The 22,405-nt window shown below is 32.0% G+C and overlaps 2 protein-coding genes across 2 annotated transcripts; one reads left to right on the top strand and one right to left on the bottom strand.

Moving 5' to 3' along the window:
* The first annotated feature begins 164 nt into the window (after positions 1-164).
* LOC139518380 (uncharacterized) lies at positions 165-5,161 on the top strand. The gene is made up of 3 exons (XM_071309933.1): positions 165-473; positions 2,825-3,104; positions 4,732-5,161. Exons 1-3 carry the CDS (start codon positions 192-194, stop codon positions 5,121-5,123), a joined length of 954 nt encoding a protein of 317 aa, XP_071166034.1. The 5' UTR covers positions 165-191; the 3' UTR covers positions 5,124-5,161.
* Positions 5,162-9,749: 4,588 nt separating this feature from the next.
* LOC139521695 (dolichyl-diphosphooligosaccharide--protein glycosyltransferase subunit KCP2-like) lies at positions 9,750-16,347 on the bottom strand. The gene is made up of 5 exons (XM_071315231.1): positions 16,285-16,347; positions 13,125-13,279; positions 11,952-12,015; positions 11,310-11,376; positions 9,750-9,920 (listed from the first exon to the last, which is right to left on the bottom strand). Exons 1-5 carry the CDS (start codon positions 16,286-16,288, stop codon positions 9,806-9,808), a joined length of 405 nt encoding a protein of 134 aa, XP_071171332.1. The 5' UTR covers positions 16,289-16,347; the 3' UTR covers positions 9,750-9,805.
* Between the last annotated feature and the right edge of the window lie 6,058 nt (positions 16,348-22,405).

The raw sequence follows: 22,405 nt of genomic DNA, 5'->3' as shown, positions 1-22,405 counted from the left end.
AACATTCTTAAAATAAAGTTATTGCTATCATTCTCTGACAATTTTGGTAATATATTTTAATGATATGAAATGCATTTCTAGTTAAATGAAGTGAAAGACCGAGCATGAAAAACACGTTTCTGTACTTGAGCTTGTACGTTTCCATGTTTAACATATATTATATGAAATCAAATATAGTTATCATAGATTTTATGAAAGTAAGTATAAACTGTGTCTTGGAAAAGGATATATTTCCAGTAAGAAGTTTGATACAGTGTGCTAGAAAATGTGCAGCACAGAATGAATGTGACGGTCTTCAGTTACGTTCACTTCGGAACACCTCAGTAACGGGCACCTGTTTGGAAAACGAAGAATGTGACGGAGGTAATTTGACAGCAGAATGTGTTTTTCTCATCAAATCAGAACTCTTAGAGGCTAAACAATACCAAGAAAATACTGTTATTATTGCCAAACATGGAAGAATTAAACCACAGGTTAGTGTCCTAATATCGTACAAGGAAGTCATAATCATCATGGACATTTAATGTTTTTCTAGTAAATATCTTAAATTAAACGTCTAAAAATACTAGTACATGAAATTCAAATTCAAATTATATGGGAAAATCATATATACCAATTGTTTTTGCCTTTTGATTAGGAACTTTCCTTTTTGAATTTTCCTCGGAGTTCAGTATCTTTGTGATTTTACTTTTTATTCGTTTTATTTCAGAATGCACCTTTAAAAGTCTGAAATATATATGAAAGGCTGATATCATGTATTTTCCTAGTTGAAAAATGGAAACACAAAACAAAAAATAAAGTCTAGAACATTGTGTGGTCTTTTCGGATAGAAAATCAAAATTATATATTTTCTCGGTATTTATAATGATATTATCATTCTTTATTTCAAATCGGTTGAGAATAAGATTCTCTTATTGGATTAAATGGGGTCACATGACATTCATTATTCTTCAGTTATAATTCCATCGGTCATTAACAGAAAAAAACGAACCAGAAAACCGGGCGTTAACGAACTTTTACATGATAATGACCGATGGGCCGTGGTTTCCGTCTGATAATGACCGTTGGGGCGTGGTTTTCGTCTTATAATGACCGTTGGGCGTGATTTCACTGTTAATGACCGGTGGGACGTGGTTTCTCTGTTTAAAGAGATGTACCTTTTATAAAACATGTTCTTGTTTTTAATATTACATTTAAGTTGTTGAATTGTTAATTATATGTTTTCGTTAATTATAAAATTAAAGATAACTTGATTAAGTATTTATATACTGAAAAATTGCACTAAAATGAATGGCAGTATTACTACGACTGGTATTCACTCTTTGCAATAGAAATTGTACAACTACTCAAGTTCGCTGTAGGCATTTTGAATTTATGAGAATTTTCCAAAACATGGTTTCTCAATGAAATAAACATAATAGTTCTTGAAAAACTGGTCATTATCGTGATACATGGACTGCCCGTAGGACAGTCCATATATCACGATAATGACCAGTTTTTCAAGAACTATTATATAAATATTTTCTCGGTATTTATATTGATATTATCTTTAATTCCAAAGCATAAATATGTATACCTATGATATATGTGTACCTGGTCTTTAAATAAAACCGTAATCATAGATCATTTGGTAAACTTAACAGTTATATCATTGTACCATACATACATTTGTGTACCTAGAAAAAATAAATGTCTTTAAGGAAAATGGACTGTCAATAAATTACTGGATGTTTTTCAATTCAAAAACTTAAAGTCATAATGTTTTTTTTTAATCCTTGCACCCATACTCTATTAATACACACTCTTTCTTGGAATTACAAAAGGGGAAGCAGAAATGTAATTTTGAACTACGTACTAGATCGAAAGGTAATTGAATTTCTAGAGAGAAATGAACGCATACCTTCTAAAGTAAACAAGACGAAAAAATCAAAAGTCATCAAAGACCCTTTTCTTTTTTGCTGATTGTCTTGGTGCAGAAGAAAAGTGGCTATACTTAAAACCATTATCTTTCTTTAAAAAACCTTGAATCTTATTGATTTATCATATTCAATATTTTGGAAGAATATATAACAAGAATCGTCGTAGTAAAAAGACATTTAGACTTTTAAACATATTTTAAACTTTTGGAAAGCATTTTTATTTTTGTTTTTTAACAGCTTTAAGGCAGTCAACAACAATTTTCTTGTTTGATGTAAATACTGCACAAAACAAAACATAAATGTGCATGAATGAGATCATCAGTTCAATATGTATATATACCCTTAACATCTAGAGACGTTAATTTGTTGACGAAACCTACTAAAACTACAACTGAAAACAGCCTATGATAGTTATCAAAGGTACCAGGCTTTAATTTGATACGCTAGACGCGCGTTTCGTGTTCAAAAGACTCATAAGTGACGCTCAGATCCAAACAAATTATAAAGCCAAACAAGTATTGAGTATGAACACCACAATCATCGCGCTTGGATTAAATTCTGAATAAAACAAAAAATCGTGACCATGATATTCATAGAGGATGGTATTCTCAAGCAATTTGTGGCTAGATCAGACAAAAGTTACATTTAGCTATCAATGGTTTTCCCCTAGCTAGGGTACAACGATTGGTTGATCATCTGTCGGATTTTCTGAAAATGATCGAAAAGAGTTGATTCATTTTGATTTTTTATATGGAAGAACAAAATAAGTTTATTATGAATATAATGCTCTGGGTTTCGTATAACTCATGAACCTCTAGTTCTGTTGATCTATTTCATTGTGTGCCTTTTTAAAAAACATTACTAAATGTAAGCAGTAACAAACTGTTGTACTCTTCACTTTTTAGAACGTAAAAGAATGTTATCCACCACCAACCAAAGAAATGTCACTTCCAACTACTATACCAACTACGACAAGTTCTGCGTGTAAAATAGTTGGCGCAGTTTTCATCAGTATGCTAAAAGAGATATGGTTATTTTCTGACCTTTGGTTGTACATCTACAGTTCATCTGATGCGTTAGGTACAGAAGATTTTAGAAGACGGCCAATAAAGGAAAGGTTTGCCGATCTACCAGGTCCAGTTACAGCCGGGTATTCTAGGGACAAACGAGTTTATTTAATTGTAGGTAAGTATTGACCTATAATGGTTTACTTTTATAAATTGTTATTTTGAAGGAGAGTTGTCTCATTGGCACTCACACCACATCTTCCTATATCTATGTTCTTTTTTTAAGATTATAAAATCAATATAAATGTCTGTAAGGGGAAATTTTACATATGAATCAATTCTGAAAAAAAGAGAAAAAAAACGACCTGATAAACGATTAACAAGTTCACTGGTATATTTGAGATGCGAAAATTTCGCTGAAATGTTTGTTATCGATTGGATATATATATATATATGATCACAGTATTATGATCACTTGGCCGAACGCTTATATGAAGGTTTTGTAGAAAATTCATATGAGTACAAATGAATCTTTTTTATTTAATTTGAAAAAAAACGTTACCGTTAACTTAGATTTACAAGGAACAACATAAATGTATCTGTAAAATGAAAACATTCTTTTACGGAAGCACTTATATCGAGGGAATTCCTACAATTTAAATGTCTTTTGGTAAAGGACGTTTTGGATTCTTACATTTATAATATAAAGGAAGAACACGTTGATGGCTCACTCCATACAACATTATTACAATTGCAATGTTCATGACAGTAAACAGTGTATAAATAAGACCTAAACAAATTGCAAAACGTACAAGAATTGGTCATATTGAGAGAAATATTTTTTTTTAATTTAAAGCAGAACCGGTTTTATGTATTTTTCAGTATCAAAGTAAAATAGTATTTTCAGAAAAAAATCACAAGTTATTAAACTCTGTTTTAATCGCTGATATTTTCATCAGTTTTAATCTAGATAACTCGAATGTCACATTAAAATAAGAATGATCAATTGTTCACAATGCAAGGATAAATATAATTGGATCAATTTGATTCGATTTTATGGTCGATGTTCTGTCATGAAATAAAAATAACACTTTATATAGATAATGGTGACGTTCTTCACCACTACAATACTTTATAAATTATAGATAATGGTGACGTTCTTCACCACTACAATACTTTATAAATTATAGATAATGGTGACGTTCTTCACCACTACAATACTTTATAAATTATAGATAATGGTGACGTTCTTCACCACTACAATATTCAAGTCCTGTTGATTTTTATGCTTTCAACAGCTAGCATGCTATTCTTATGCTTTTACTTAACTTTTGGTATCGATCGATCGTACTTGATTTAATTTAATGATAATAAAGGATCGCATGTCACCATCTACAAGTTTGAGTAATATTCAACCATTGGCATCAATTGAAAGCAGCATTACATACTGTGTGTATGTGCTTATTATCACACATTGAGAAGTCATTCATTAATGAAACATTGTTTATCACATCTCTAGTCAAGTATCGGAAAAAATAATGATAAAAAAATATCGATGGACTCGATCGGATATTTTTTCAAACTGATAAATATCAAACATATAGGAATATTTCTATAATCCATACAAAGAACTTTAATAGTTTGGCAATAAAAAGTTAAAAACAGTATAGTACAGCTTGTCTCAGTCTGCGATATCCATTATATTTTCTCGTGGTATTTTTTCTAGACTAGGACTTTTGAACTTTGAACTTGATCTAATACAGTATACTATCTTCATATGTAACGAGTGTTTTATTTTTATTTAGGTTCCAGTGTATTTACATATTCAACTTTATGGTATGCTAGTTCAACTAAAAGAGAAACTGTCTATGAACACTTTCGTCCAGATGTGCCCAATAGAATAGATGGTTTGATCGTCAACGGTTCGTCCACTCAGATCTTTTCAAGGAATTACGTTTATGATGCATCTAATGATCATATGGTCATCAGACCATTTCGTAGTAGGAATAGGTATAACCCATATAGATCAACTTACAAAAATATCCAACCAAAACGTATAGATGCTGTCACCGGAATTGGGCCAGATACTTTTCTGTTCATTTGTAAGCAAAGTTACTATTTGTTTAAGATAAGCACCTTGAAGAAAAATAAACACGCAGGTCTTTGGATTAAAGGAAAACAAAATCTTAAATGTTAGACTGTAGTTGTGTGGCAAATAAAGATAGTTAGCTTTCATTTTTCCTTTTAATATTTTAATTGCCAAGTACAAAAGGTTTTCTTATTGCTATACGTGTATCCAAAAGCTTCCATAACAGTTAACACAATTATCAATTATACGCTGTAAAACTCTGGTGTTGTTATGTGAGGAACTCAGCCTACCCTTAATATAAATGATATGTATGACGAAAGTTAAGATATAGAACAAAATTAGCTGTATCTGTGTAATCCTTCATTAAAATTTCAATGACATACATTTATAGGCGATCACTACAGTAACGTTAACCAACTTAGAATATTTCAAAAAGAGGAAATCCTCCATTTAAAAAAGCATAAATCTCAAGACTAATATGTATCTTTAGAAGCCTTGGTATAATTAGGAATAGAGAAACAAGTCGCTAGAATACATTTGCATTCGTTCGTTGTCTCTTTGACAAATTCCGCATTTCCATTCTCAATTCTATATAATTTCCATAAAAACACTCAAGTACTGTTTGTTGAATAGTTAGTACACCAAACGTAATACATACTGTGTCAATAATGTTATCTTGAAGATGTCAGTTGCTAAACACTATTTGTTTAAGAAAATCAGAAGGTTACCTTTACAAATTGTTAGTTACTTATGGTACAGAAGACGACTGTTGTGTTTTGTGCAATGAAGTAATATAACATTGTTTAAAAGGACACTTGTATAATTTGAATGTTTTATTCACGCATCGTTGTAAAAATAACGGAATTTGGTGCGACTGTCATAAAAGTGGGAGGGTTAGTGCTATAAAACCAGGTTTAATCCACCATTTTCTACATAGGAAATGCCTGTATCAAGTCAGGAATATGACAGCTGTTATCCATTCGTTTGATGTGTTTGAGCTCTTGATTTTGCCACTTGATTAGGAATTATATCTAGAAATTGACTATGAGGGTCGGTTGAAAACAAAAATTACGACAAAAAAGATGATATCAGCCTTCCAATAATGAAGCATTGGGAAGCTGAAATCATCACTTCGTAAACTTTACGGACGCCATCACGAGTTGGTTGACCGTTATGGAATATCTGTTATATAAATGATATCGGATATGTTCCTTATGTCGTAACTACAATCCCGTTCCCTTTTCACGAATGTGACATACTGAATAAGAATTTTTACCTTTGTAAGTGACATGTTTACCTATTGTGTCTGTTTGTTATGTTCACGCATCATTAATATCAATATTATTAAATTTGATGCGACTATCGTAAAAGTGAGAGGTTTAGCGCTATAAAACCAGGTTAAATCCACTATTTTCTACATTTGAAAATGTCTGTACCAAGTCAGGAATATAGTAGTTGTTATCCATTCGTTTGATGTGTTTTATCCTTTGATGTTGCCATTTGATTAGGGACTTTCCGTTTTGAATTTTCCTCGGAGTTCAGTATTTTTGTAATCTTACTTTTCAGTAAGGTGATGAAAGATGTAGTTCTTTGTTATTTATAATATTTATCAACGACGTCGTAACTGTTAATAAAGGCTACAGTAGTATCGGTGTTCAAAATTCAGAAATCGATTAAGAGACAACAAATCCGGGATACAAACTATATCCGGTGGAAACACATCAATTACAAGAGGAAAATAAAGAAACAACAGGAACACAATCAAGTGCAACAAAAAGCCATTGAATCGACTTGAAAAATTTGTTGATTTTTGGTTGTATATTCAATATGGCGCGGAAAACCACGTGGGTGGTCCATATTAAATAGAAGGCCACAAATCAATATAAAAAAATCAAAGTAAACAATTCAAAGGGTATTCCAGCTTCATTTCTTAGTTCGCTTAATTAATATCTAGTTTTTTTATACATGTAATTGTATTTTCCGTGTGTCAAAACTCACAGTATCTCGATCCTTAACCAAATTTTGTCTAAGCCTACAATTTCCATTGCTATTTAGTACTGATAATCTGTTTCTATTAACTGATTGTTTCATGCTTAACGCCCTGTGGCAAATATTTCATACATATTTAGGAGATGAACTAAATTAAAAATTGAAAACAGCACTTAAAATATAATAATTCGATGCGTCCGATGTGCTTTTCTAGATTTACCTTTATTAGGAACGCTCAAAGCCGAATATTCAAAAGCCGAGAATTTAGAAGAACCGAAACAGGTGAAGAGCTAAATGGAAAACAAGAATGTGTCCATGGTACACGGATGCCCCACTCGCACTATAATTTTCTATGTTCAGTGGACTGTGAAATTGGGGTCAAACTTTAATTTGGAATTACAATTAGAAAGATCCTATCAAAGGGAACATGTGTACTAAGTTACAAGTAGAAGTGACTTTCACTTCATCAAAAACTACCTTGACCAAAAACTTTAAACTGAACTTTGCACTTCAATTTTCTATGTTCAGTGGACCATGAAATTGAGGTCAAAACTATAATTAGAAAGATCATATCATGGGGAACATGTGTACTAAGTTTCAAGTGGATTGGACTTCAACGTCAACGAAAACTACCTTGACCAAAAACTTTAACCTGAAGTGTGACGAAAGGACGCACGGACGAACGAACGAACGGAGGTACAGACCAGAAAACATAATGCCCCTCTACTATCGTAGGTGGGGCATAAAAATATACCTAAAACATAGCTAAATTCATCCAAGGTCGACTTGCCTGAAGAGTTGTAACCTTAGTCTCTTTATAATTTCAAAATTTGTAAACGGACAATCTTAGAAAGAACAGTACTGAATTCCTGACTACTGGTATTCAATCAGTAGGGGTATCGACCAAGTACTGTACAACTATGAAAACAACACGTTAAATAATTAGTTATTAGTAGGTTCTGTAGAGTAGCCAGATCGAAATAGGCAAGCAATTCGGACGGTGCTTGGAATCTGAGGGTTTTTTGCAAAATGAAAAAGCTTTTCCTTGCACCTAGCCTTATACGGATCATTTAAAGAGTAGCTGTAATAGTTCTTTTACAAATATAGAGTGTGGATATGTCCTTACACAAGGCAACAAATGAAATGTCTTCATTCAGATCTGACGTTGGTGCATATTTAGCATGCAATGGCCAATTATGCTTCAGACAGCTGTGCAGGTCAAGACACAGTATTGGTCTACACGTTATATACGTAAAATAAGCTAAAATCTTTTTTTTAATATGAAAATCTTTCAATATCTAGTCTTTATAGTAAAAGTATACAAATTAATTGCATTTTTATCAATAAGTGTATATGCAGAAAAACATGTATTAAGTATCTATTGAAAGTAAGTATTTGTATAAAAGGCAGGTACAATGTATATTGTCTAGTTGAAAGCTATGTGTAGTTAAGGCAGACATACCAAGTGTTTAGTTGACAGTCAACATTAAACTTTGATGACAACTTGTGTAATGGAATCATCAAAGGACTAATTCCATCATATTTGGGTCTCATAGTTCCTAATGACATAATTACAATGACTGAGTCAATGAACATAGTTACATTTTCAATTTTTATAATACTTCAATTACTCTATTGCTGATGCACCTTTTTGATTTTTTTGAAAATTTGGTATTGATTGCAGATCTTTGATTTTTCACATTATCATTGCCTCAGGGTGATGAAGTTTGACACATGGTATATACAACGATCTTATATATTTTGTCACTGGGTTGCTGTCTCATTGAAGGTACATGTATAAATAAAGTTGTCTTTGTTTATTCTTATTGTCTTCAAATTAATTCTGGACAGCAGAATCAAGAAATTGACATATAACATGTCAACCGAAACAAAATAATTTTACAAAAAATCCTCATACCAAATATCATTGATTATTCCCTTATGAAATTACTGAGAAACACTCTGTATTTTTAAAATGTAGTAGGTTCTATCTATTTGGGGACCATGTTTGTTAATCAGCAGCTTTGCTAGATGTATCATAACAAGGCATGAACATTGTGTTTTCTGGATGGTTTTTTGACCTGCCACATTCTAATTTATACGTGCCTATATTCCAATCTTTCAGGAACTACAACTGCAAAAATAAAATTCATTAATATCGAACTTGACCACCGTTTTGTCAACAGTAACAGCCTATCAAAATGTTAAAAGCATTGGTTGAACTGTTCATGAGTAATTGCATGGAAACCACTTAGAGTGCCATTTTTTAATCTATCAAGGACATAACTCCTGATTGACAAAAGTGAAAGACAACATCAGTGCCATTTTCAACTAATTAAGAACCAAAACTCCTGAAGAACAGTACAAGTACAAATCATCAATATTGAACTTGATCTCAATTTTTTTATAATGGCAGGACATCAGTAACACCATATTATAATGTATAGCATTAGTTGAAGAGGTCACAAGTTATTGCATGGAAACTGTTGGCATTCGATGTCAATATTCACCATTTTTACAACCAGATTTTTCCTTTTGAAAAACTTAGTTTAATTGCACACCCTAGGATTAATCAAGACCAATTTTAGTTTAAATTTGATTAAATGTTTTGAACATGTACAAGAATTTCTAGAAAAAAAAGTTACACATTGGACAGAAATGAAAATAACAACAAACACACAAAACTTAACCTTATCAGGTTATCCATAGTGAAGGCTTGCACTGAACAACGAAAAATTCATGAAATTTTCTAAAACAATTTTATAATTATCTAATACAAAAGATGGTCGTTGTAGATCCCTCTAACGCTTCTTCTTTCCTGGAGTAGATTTCCCTGTTGACTGCACAGCTACAGGAGCATGCACTTTCTGAGATATCTTATTGATATAATATAAAGCCACCAGTGAAAATATAAAACTGAAATGAAAAATGGAATTGTATAAGTTTTTCTTCAAGATATATTTAATAAGTTTTACAAGAGTGTCTGATATATCTTGATACACTGTCTAAAGTTATCATAGTATTCTGCCATACTGGAATCCATCCAGAGTTTTACTGAAAAGAGCATATTTGTTTTCAAAAATTATAATTGCTTTTAGAACTTTAACCAATACTGAGAAACTCACAAACTCATTTTTTCTTTTTTCTTATGATAAGGCCACAACAATTTAATTCTTTGTTCAACGGACCCGCCCGCACCTATTTTTTTCAAAACAGATTTTTTTTTTTTATATTCCTGCTTCCCGCATCCTGAATGTAATCATGTTCATTTCCCGCACGTATTTTTTGTAAATATTATAAAAAGATATCAACATTTGTTTTTAAAATCACAGTCTAACCTGTATATAACGATTTTAAACCTATAAGCACCCCATTACACTGTGTAGAAACCAATTTATGTTTTGACCATTTAATACCAGATATATATATAGTTCTTTAGGAAAATATGAAAAGTGTTTTTTACAAAAAAATATATTATAACTTATATTGACCCCTCATAAAAGGGATATTTATAACATTAAGGGGTTGTTCCCAACCTGATTATGACTTGGATAGAGAATTGTCTCATTGTCAGTCACACATACATAGACCAGATTTATTTATTCAATTATTTCTTGGTGAACAGGGAAAAAATACTTCATAAATTAAAGAAATGTCAAAGTATAAGTGATAAAAGTTTTAATATTGTCACAACCTACTATTTTATCCTCAACCTTTATATATGTTATGTATTATCATCAAATACAAGTTACATTTCAATATTATGAATGAACACGAATGCGGCCAATACTTTCATTTTAGATGGAAACTGTCTAAAATTTTACTTAAATGCTCAAATTGTGAAGATAGTAATTTAGCATGACTTAATGATGCTAGTACCTGATATATGTGCATTGTATTGTCGAAAACAGCCCATATTTATGTAGCAGAAGCATTCCACTTTCCAGTAAATAGCTAAAAGATTACATTTTCATACTTTTGTAAAACTGCTATATTTTGGGGCCAAAAAGGGGGTTATTAAACCTACTCCTTTGCAAATTCAATTTTTTATTAAAATTTTCAAATCGCTCGCTCGCGTCAATTTTTGCAGTCCAAAAATCCGTAGAACAAGAAATTAAATTGGTGTGGCCTAAATGTTTTTATATAAGACTGCATGTACATTCAGTAAAATATCCAAAGATAAAAAGTATATGATTTAGACATTCTCTTTAAATCAAAAATTAGATTGTCAAAGCTTTAATGATATAGTCATCCATGCCTAAAAACTGTATTATTATGATAAATGACAATAACTATTATGCTTACCAAGTTGTTACACAAACTCTGTGTATGAGACCAGAGGCAAACATGGCCATGGCTAAACAAAAGGCAACTAAAAATAAATAATGTGTCATAGTCAGTAAAAACATGAATAAAATCTATAGAATTTGTAAAGAAAAATTTCTGTTATCTTCCAACTTACATGTATACAAGTATCCCTATTTAACAGTTACAGTTAAAATGTACTGCCCTATATCTATTCGTGTGCATGCAGAATCTATCTTTTGAATTGTTTATGTGTTCTTAATCTGAATATCCAGGCATTTTTAGGCACTGGATGATAAAATACAAACCACAATCAATCAACATCAACAAGCAAAAACACTAATTCATATAAAAAACATAAATGATGAATACACACATTATTAGAGCATTTATCATATGTATATTTCTCTTCAAAGTACAAAATGTATTCAAACTTCAATTAAATTATGTATATATGTCATGTATGTAACTGTATGAACTCCATGAATTGTATACATCACAAATTAACAATAAAAGTATATTTTTTATATAAATTTCTATTAAATAGGCAATTCAAGAATGTTTACTTTTCAAAATATACTTGCAAAATAACACATATAAAACCACTCTCAATTCATAATTTATGTAAAATTAAAGACTTACCTTCTGGTAGAAGTTTAGTTTGGAATCCACTTCCAAATAATGAAGTTTCAAGATTACTGACACCCTGAAATAAGTGTTAAGGAAAATATGTGCATGTTTTGTGATCCTTTATCTTTGTAATTATATTCCCATCCAAACAATGAAATCATTTCCAAATGAACAATGGATATGATGGGCTGTCAGATTCAGCAAACCAGATTTTCCCACATGAAAATGAATTTGGAAAATCTGGATCTCAAAGCAGAATCAAGTAAAAAAAGATTTTCATCCAAATCATTTCAAGTCATGCAAGTTATTGCTTGGAAAACACTTTAGGTATCATGTTGCTCTACATGAAAGATCTATAACAAAAAAACAATAAAAGCTAAAATCATGATATTCAAAGTTTGACCTTCTTTTAGTCACAAGAAACAAACAATGCAACATATCTAATATAAATTTGATTTCGTCAAAGTTTTTTATTTATAAGTTATTGCACCAACAATGCTCCAAGTACAAATAAATAAGGAATGTGTCCAATGATGGCCCCATTTGTCTATAAAGTTAAAAAGGGATATAACTAAAGAACAGTAAAAGGGATGCTGCAAAATTTGCACAGGATCAGATTTTGTGGTAATAAGTATTGTGTACATGTTCATAATATTTGGATGAGGCACCTTTAGTTAGAAAATAGAAACAACAAATTCAGCAATTTTTACTTGTGTAAAGGAGCATAACCATAGAAAGGTAAAAGTGATGCCACTGTATTTCAAACTTTATAAGTTTCATAACATTTGGTTGAGGCAAACTAAAGTTGAGAAAACAGAAATCAATTTTGGGACATAACTTCTCATAAGGACAGATGTGCAAAGTACATGTACATGTTCATGTACAGCATTGTACAGACGGACAAGGATAAAACTTAATGCCCCGTCTGCTACGTAGGGGTATTAAATATATCACTTTATGCTACTTAAAGGGCTATAACTCATCAATAATAAAAGCTTCAATTATGAAATTCGAACTTGACCTTCATGTAGTCACAGGAAACAACATAATTTATTTTGAAAGATTTTCTCAAAGCGTTTTTAAGTTATTGCACGAACACTGTTTGACAGCTGCCGTCCCACCTAGCTATTGAATATTTCTTTATAAATTGCTTTTCAGTAAACAGGCAAAGACAGGAAAGGATACAGTCAAGACAAACATGAACACCATACTACCAAGTAAACCTCCTAGTATTGTCATATATTCTGTAGCTGCCAACTGTTGTTTGAACATCTGCATTACAGCAAACATTGACATACCAAGTGTCAGAGAAATCACACTCGAAATAACTGGTGATAACCCTGAAATAAAAAAAATAAAAAATTCATGGAGTGTGTATTTCTGTAATATCACACAGCACAAAAATTATAAACATGTATATAACGTGGGATTTTCAAATCTTTGTATTTTGTTAAAAGATACATAACAAAATTCATAATAAATACTTTTCAACTTTTAAATAATGTCTTTTTTGCTGGTTAATGGATATATAGAATCGGGGCTCGTTTGCCCAAAAACACAGTCTCCTGCTTTCACTTTCGCACCCTACATTTTGCACCCAACGTGTGTATGCACCCTTTTTGTACTGAATATTCAGAATCAATCTTAAATTAGGATTTGGTTGTTTTTTCATTGTTTCAAAATAAAGTGAGATCAAAGGGGCCAACCTGTTAAAAACAATTATCTTTCATGTTTTTTATTTAAAATCGTCAATGTTTTAATAGTAACCAAGCTAAATACAGTAATAAACATGATAAATACATGCAGTATATACATGTACATCAAAGCAAGTTAAAACAACAATCATGATTTTCAAACACACAACAATAATACTGAATACAATCAATGTATTTGAGGTGCGAACATGTAGGGTGCAAAAGTGTATTAGGTCTGAGCATGATACCTAGCTGCGAAAACATAGCTCTTAAGGTCCTTTTGATGATTTTGATATTTGCGGACCATAGACAAATGTGGCAAAAAAAATAATTTAAAGGACAATAGAGCTACACGTACATTTTCACAGCTAACCTGATACCATGAATATATATATAGTGTACATGGTGTATGCAAAAATATATGACAAACCTGACATGTAAACATAAAGAACAAATTTTATGTATGCTAAAAACAGAAAAACAAATATTTGGGAAGAATACAATATATTCAAGGGGACTTGTGAAAATACATTTGTACATGGATGGTACCATCTTGAATTAAACCCTCAATCTCGGGATCTAAACATTGCTAAAGGCAGGGCTCTAACTAGATGAGCCAGAAAAGATCTTCCCTGACATCATGAACATTAACTCAACCATATACAGGGATCTCCATGGATGAAAATTGAACCATGGAGGAACTTTTACCATTACAAACCATGTCTACGCTGTACAGTGTAGCGCGATCAGAAGTATTTTATCCCTCCATACAAGGAATGGTGAACATGCTAATTCATTGCTTATTTAAATTATATTTATTTGAATTTTCATTATAGAATTAGAAGTATCAATATGTTCATTTATTGCCGTTTTTAACCATTCAAATGCCAAGTCTTCATAGTCCCCCCTTAGTTGAGAATGACCAAAGGTGTCATGAAGGTCCCCATGTAGATTTCTTGTATTTTTGGTAATTGTTATGGGGGTTAAAAATCATATGATGTGGAGCTTATTTTTCGTGGACACTGTCAAATTCAGAACCCATTACCGGTATGGCTGATTTGCAGCAACAACAAAACGATTCGTACGGGTTATGTAAAAGGTTAAAGAGATTTGTAAAGCAAATGAAAAGGTTTTTAATGACTTTATCTGACAAATTGATGCTGTGCAACATGCATCTTTCGAGTCTGAATAGAAACCGGAAACGCGGATGTATCAATTTGATTGTAATATACGAAATGAATTCGGATTTACGATACGATATTTCTTTACAGGAAATATTTATAAGTTTTTACTTTTAAACTTTTAAAGTCATTCTAAATTATTGTTACAGCAGTACTCGAGTTATTTGTGATGAAATAATATTTACTGTTTTGCGTCTTATTCTGTACTTCTTAAAAAAGGGGGATGCTGATTGCGTAAGTCAAAATAAAGCACGTGTTCGACTTGTTAAACTGTTTTCTTTGTAACTGGATTATTAATTTATTTATTTAATCTAAATTATCATAATCATTTGCTGAACTTAGCTGATTAATTCGACAAATGGATCGTCTATCCTCAGATAGTATTCTCCTGTCTGGTTTGTTGATCTACCTGTACAAGCTCAGGTACAAGTGATTATAGCGATCTTAATCCGGATATCCCTCAGGTGTTAGAACTGTGTTGGATTATAACATAAAAAGCCTAAGGGTTATGCAATTACATGCATTTGATTATAATTGATAAAAAAAAATGGCGTCGGGCTACAAAAATGATGAAGTTTTGAACGATGGCGGAAGACAATTTAACGATGGCGCAGGACAATTTAACGATGGGGCGAGTCATTTGACGATGGCGCAAGACATTTGAACGATGGCGGGGCGCCATCGTTAAACAGGCCATGGAGATCCCTGCATATAGGATCTCCAGGTCTTCAACACTTTTCCCCCTTTTCTTTTATTGGGACCCCTACCATCCATCCGAGCAGGTCCAGCAGCTCACTGTACAACCCCGAGTCTTCCACTCGGAAACCCTCTGGACAGTTGTTGTGTCACCTTTACATGTCACAGTCATTCTATGACCTGGTCAATCTCATGACCATATCAAACTGTCAGGCATTTCGGGTAACATTCTGTCTTTACAAGTGTTATTCAGATATTTAAAACAGTGTAATTCAGTCATTCGAGGTACAGAGGCATTTATATACACTTGTGTGTAGAAGTAGTAGACGTTGCAGCACCAAATTTGTTATGTAAATCCATGGATGGTACCAGGGGAATAATATTCGAACCCTTGATCTCTGAATCTAAAAGCAGCACTCTAACCAATTGAGCCAAAATTTTTAATTAAGAATTGACATTTGTAAAATTGAACCAGAAATTTTTTTTGGCAGAAGTCTCAGAGACAGAGTTAGCTGCGGAACCGTAGCTCTTATAGGTCCTTATGTTATTATTTTACTACATATGTATTTGTGGTCCGTAAAATAAAAAATATGACCATAAGAGTTACGGTTCCGCAGGTAAAAGTTACTAAAACAGAGTACGATTCATCTACCCAGGTACATGTACATGAATGATGTAGATTAATCCGCATGCAGCGAAAACCTAGACCACAGTCAACGTCTTATCAGATATAACTGTTATAATTTGCAAAGTATTAACTGTTTTAATGTTTACCCATTTTCCCTTTCCAACTTTTGCAATGAAATAGTAAATTGCTTGCGTGGCCGGCTTGTCGATAACAGAGTTATCTTTTCTTGGCTAAAGGAAATGTCGTACAATCCCGGAATGGACAAAAGGGTGCGTATTTTAAAATATTTGTACAATTTTAGCTTTGAAAAAAGAAACTTGTGTTATTATTAGACCTTATTAATTTATATCTTATATATTCTGTATCAAACGACTTTTTAAAATCTAAATATCAGTAAAATTACCATTCTCCAGTTCTTCAAACCATGTTAATATTGCTTTAAATTTTTTAATGAGTGCTGTATGACAAGAATGTTTTGTCGGCTCGTTTTTGTCTAAATTCAAACTGCTGTTGTATTTATAATTTGTCTGTGAATTGCATATGTTATTGTTAATAATAATATTGTTTGTATGCTTTAAGCCGTCCTGGGGCCCTAATTTGGTCAATAAAAATATTCTATTATATTCTATTCTATAATTTGTACGTTATGAAAAAATATAAATTACCGTTGTTTAATTTTTCAAATTACTTTGACACAGTGATTAAAATTGAAATATGTCATAAATTGTTAAATTTTAAAATGATCAAAATCGAATGAAGCAGACCTACTTACTGAGGGGGGAAGGGCGCCATCTAGATTACCAACTTAAATTTTACATAAATTTTAGCAAACTCTTATATAGTTAGGAACTATTCCTGTACATAAACTAAGATAAGTCATTTTAAATCTTATTAAATATTGTTTCATTGCACTTTTAAAGATTTTTATAAATTAGTGTAACTCAGTCTTATATGCTTTACTTTTAGAGAAAAAATACTACAATCATCAAACACTAGAATTTAATGTACATATAATTCTTATATGTTTGAGACTATTGACTATGTAGCCTTTATCCATAATATTTTACATATATACAACAAATGGAAGTTTTAACGACCTTGACTGGCTATACAGCCCTTGCAAAGTTTTTAACGACCTTGACTGGCTATATAATACAGTTAAAGGAAGTATACAGCCTTAGCACGGTCGGTTTTATATATACAACAACAAATGGAAGTTTTTAACGACCTTGACTGGCTATACAGCCCTTGCACGGTCGGTTTTATATATATAAGAAGGAAATTAGACTATGATAAAATAAAGTAATACAGTTAAAGGAAGTATAAATATAAAAAATAATTTTCAACTTTTTAAAAAAAAAATTGTATAAAGGTATAAAAATAATGAAAAGTTATTTTTCAATATGTATTTGAATTTTATATTTTTATGATTTAATCTTTTTCACCCATAAAACGTAAATATAAGGAATAATTTTGAATGGTGACAAATAAGGGGAAGTAACTCTAGTTCAGTTTGTAAACCAATGGGGCAATTTATTTACGACCTAAAGCTAAGGTAATTGGTGTTAATTAACAGTGTGTTTGACACCAAAGCTGTCAAGTGAGGCCATGCACTTAATGGGCCACTTAATTTGACAGTTTACATAGCTAGATGAACTTCCTGTTCATGGAAGAATTACGAATTTGCCGGTATTTCAAAGGAATATTACTTCACGGCCGACACTCGGCTAACCGAGAGATTGGTCGGTTAATCTATATTGAGTATGCGGCTATATCGACAGTGGGTCTGTTAATCGGGTTGGCTAAAGTCTGTTAATCAGGTGTTATCGAGAAAATCATTGAAAACTCAGAATGTTTCATTGTATAACCTTTTAAATATATGTTTATCATAAAAAATATTTATGTCTGACAAAACTATTCAATGTACTGAATCCAGTGGTGTAATTATTATTTTTCTAGCTTCTATGTACGATCTATAAAATGAAAAGGCAAATTACTCATCAGTAAATTTATACACATTTTACACACACCAAATGTACACAAAATGACACTTGGGTTGAATTTACTTGCATGCACTATTTTGAACATCGAAAAAAGACAGGCATTATGAGTGTTAACCAAATTGATATCATTTTGTGAAAAATCTACACGAAAATCTGTATTTTGGTGACATAAATCAATCTTTATTAAAAACCTGGTCTGTTAATGGGTCGGATGTATAAAACCCGGTCTGTTAATTAGTCTGTTAAGTGTTATGAATGACAATAAAAGTATAATTTTATTACTTTATGGTGTGTTCATTTGGTAGGCTCAAGACGAGCGGCTAAAATATACGGAAACAACACTTGAGCAATGGAACATAAAATATATACGGAAACAAAACATGAGCAATGGAATATAAAATATACGGAACAAAACACATGAACAATAACAATGTAGGCAATGGATATTGAAAATTGATAAAAATGGTTTCAAAAAGTGTTAAATTAAGGGAGCTACCATTTGATTTTTATGGGGGGGCTAGGATGAAAAATTTTGTCCTGCATTTTTTTTTTAGCTGTAATCTCTGTCCTGCCTTTTTATTTTTCACTCTGTTCGGTCCTGCCTTTTTTTTTTAGTTTATCCTGACTTTTTTTTACCTAAATTGTCGTCCTGACTTTTTTTTTTTTGCAAGTGTCTCATCCTGCCTTTTTTTTTACTCAAAACTCCTTTCCTGCCTATTTTTTTCAAATTTCATCCTAGCCTCCCCATAAAAATCAAATGGTAGTTCCCTAAAGTAAAATTGATTTTATCCGAGAATGGTCGCATATATCATGTGGATTCTGTTTAATTGTCATGAATGACACCAATTTGTCATCTACCTTGGTAACCAGTATATAAATCAGAGATTAACGTCGTAATGTAACTAAACATCAGTATATTGGGATGCCTAAATATAAAGAATAGAGAAAGAATGAGGGGTAAGATAAATAAAATGTAGAGAAAAGTAACATAACCATTTAAAGAATACAGAAATAAACAACACCCCCCCAATCCGTACCCTCATGGTATACACGAGAATCTGGATGGAGATACAGAATACAAAATAAAAGATAAGGACAGTAGAGAGTGATGCATTGCTAAAAAAGAGAAGAAAACAAATTGTTTAAGAATAAAGACATGAAACCCCTCTGGGTGTTGAAACAGTAACGGATTGCGATGTACTCATATTGGTGACAAATGCTTGACGTTTACATGTGGACACCTGCAGTTCTCCTCTGCACATATGTAGAAAAGGAACTAGACGGAATAAAATGAATTAAATTTTAATACAACCAAATGTATCTACATTCGCTCCTTTCCATTTACTTCTTTAGAATGATTTGTAAACAACAGATGAAAAACCAATTGGATGATGCTGAGGGATTAGGATTAAGGTGGTACCGAACACTTTCACTAAAATCAATGTGGTTCGTTTAATTTGGATAAAATTTTGACAAAGTATTTAATTTGAATCTTTAACAGAAATATAAAAATTTCAAAAAATTTGAACCAACCGTTTTGTCATTAAAATTAACTGGTTATATAGCAGTTTGACAAACACCAATTTTGATCTTCGAGAAGCTTATTATTCCCTTTACAACACAACGCAATTAAAACGTATCACTTACTTTACAGAGTTATCTCCCTGTAGTGTTGGGTACCACCTAAACGTCCAGTGACAAATGTCATGTGCATATGAAAACGACAACACGTTATATATGTACCCTGTGTTGTATTAGAAAGACACGTTCAATCGGATTTGAGAACATGCTACTTTGAGCAGACACAAAAATTAAGGCTGATTGAAATCGTTAATAATAAATTCATGCATATTCCAGCGACCAACCCAGATCACGCTATATTGAAGTGACACACTCTTGAGTAAAATGCAAAGAAAGTCAAAATACAAATGCTTTTACTGGAAGGATAGTGTTGCATCGTAATATTATTTTTTTGTCGAGCCTTCGACTTTAGTCGAAAAAGCGAGACTAAGCGATCCTACATTCCGTCGTCGTCGGTGTCGTCGTCGTCGGCGGCGTCCACAAATATTCACTCTGTGGTTAAAGTTTTTGAAATTTTAATAACTTTCTTGAACTATACTGGATTTCTAACAACCTTGGACAGAAGCTTGTTTATGATCATATTAAGATAGTATCCAGAAGTAAATTTTGTAAAAATAAAATTCCATTTTTTCCGTATTTTACTTATAAATCATGGACTTAGTTTGTTCTGCGGGGAAACATTACATTCACTCTGTGGTTAAACTTTTTAAAGTTTTAATAACTTTCTTAAACTATCCTTAGTTTGTACCAAACATGGACAGAAGTTTGTTTATGATCATAAGATAGTATCGAGAAGTAATTTTTGTAATTAAGTAAATCCATTTTTTTCCGTATTTTACTTTTAAATGGACTTAGTTTTTCTGCGGGGAAACATTACATTCACTCTGTGGTTAAAGTTTTTAAAAATTTAATAACTTTCTTAAACTATCCTGGGTTTGTACCAAACTTGGACATAAGCTTATTTATGATCATAAAATAGTATCCAGAAGTAAATATTGTAAAAAGATAACTCCATTTATTCTGTATTTTACTTTTAAATGGACTTAGATTTTCTTCCAGTTAACATTACATACAGTCTGCAGTTAAAGTTTTCAAAACATTTATTAGATTCATTCACTATCCTAAATTTTTACTAAACTTGGACAGAAGCTTCTTACAATCATAAGATAGTATCAAGAGGAATATTTTTATTGATTTCATTCCTCATTTTTGTTGAGCCTGCGATTTACAGCAAAAGTAGGCGAGACACTGGGTTCCGCGGAACCCTTACAATATTTTTTTTTACTCAAGAACAACTCATTTTTAACATTTTCAATGGGAAAATATAAAGGTAGCACAACTATTTTCGTGGCTAAATAACTCTTAACTGACACAATTTCAATTGTCCAACCCATTAACAGACTTTATTCACATAATTTTCACTAAAACGTGGTATTACTCACGTTATATTACAATTATGAAATATTTACTAATGTCAATTTATATTTAAGAACCAAAGTAGTATTTTGTGTCTTTTAAATGATATCTAAAATTGTTTATTTCGCCTTTTATTAAAAAATTGCTATGCGTGTAATCATAAATACTACATACTTGCGCGACGCCTTTTACTTTTACTAAAAACTGCGCAGACTATGAAATGTTTTTAAAGGTGGAAAATGTTCTTTGATAGATATCATTTTGTCAGACACTTTTCTTTTTTTGATTTAATTCTTATAATATGCCAAAAATCTGTATATTTGATCGAGTTTAACATTAAATTGTGCGTTTTACTCTTAACAGACGTATAGCCAACCCGATTAACAGACCCACTGCCGATATAGCCGCATACTCAATATAGATTAACCGACCAATCTCTCGGTTAGCCGAGTGTCGGCCGTGTACTTATGAAATCAATCTCAAGGCTAAGAAATACGGGTGAAATCGGGTCATTTTCGGAATTCCCGGGTTTTTCAATGACCTGGCGGGTGATCCGGGTGATCCCTCAGAATTGTGAAAATCTCGGGTCACACCCGCAGAATACGGGTCAGTTGACAGGTATGTTTTAATGAACTTCAGTTAACTTTGACTTAGTATTGTGAAGATATTTTTAGACCTTTTAAGATTTTATCATTTGTGATAGCGAAAATTTATCATCATCTTTTATTTGGGATTTGGCATATTATTGATTTTCTCAGATTCAAAATGTGTGTGGGGATTTGGGATGATATTCTCACTTTAAAGCATGTATTATTAATCGAATACTTTTAAGGATTTGGCGGGATTCGTTAAACTGCCTTGATCACATGTAAAATATACATATTTTTTTTAACTCAGTTTGGATTCCAATACTGTTGTGTTTATAGCTTTTCATAGATAAAAAACAGACTATTTCACAGAGCATACATCATGTAACGCCTTCAGAAGGACACCTCCGGGTGCTGGAGTTTCTCGCTGCATTGAAGACCCATTGGTTGCCTTCGGCTGTTGTATGCTCTATGATCGAGTTGTTGTCTCTGTGACACATTCCCCATTTCCATTCCCAATTTTAACTATAAAAAATCCTTCTAGAAATCACAAATATAACATTGTTTATGCACTGAATAGTCGTTGATTAATAATAGCTGTAGCCTTTTGTTGAGATCAATACGAGATGATATCGACATAGAGAAACTTATCGATCTCGGACCTCCTCCTTAGTCCATAT

The sequence above is a fragment of the Mytilus edulis genome, chromosome 4 (genome assembly GCF_963676685.1).
Source record: "Mytilus edulis chromosome 4, xbMytEdul2.2, whole genome shotgun sequence".
Classification (NCBI taxonomy): Eukaryota; Metazoa; Mollusca; class Bivalvia; order Mytilida; family Mytilidae; genus Mytilus; species Mytilus edulis.
This window is presented reverse-complemented; position numbering and strand designations above follow the sequence as displayed.

Coding starts and splice junctions, on each gene's coding strand:
- LOC139521695 (XM_071315231.1), bottom strand. Junction 12,016..13,124: donor TGTTCATGTTTGTCTTGACT/GTATCCTTTCCT, acceptor CACTTATTTCAG/GGTGTCAGTAATCTTGAAAC. Junction 9,921..11,309: donor AGAGTTTGTGTAACAACTTG/GTAAGCATAATA, acceptor TTTTCATTTCAG/TTTTATATTTTCACTGGTGG.
- LOC139518380 (XM_071309933.1), top strand. CDS start 192: ATGAAAGTAAGTATAAACTGTGTCTTGGAAAAGGATATATTTCCAGTA. Junction 474..2,824: donor ATGGAAGAATTAAACCACAG/GTTAGTGTCCTA, acceptor TTCACTTTTTAG/AACGTAAAAGAATGTTATCC. Junction 3,105..4,731: donor ACGAGTTTATTTAATTGTAG/GTAAGTATTGAC, acceptor ATTTTTATTTAG/GTTCCAGTGTATTTACATAT.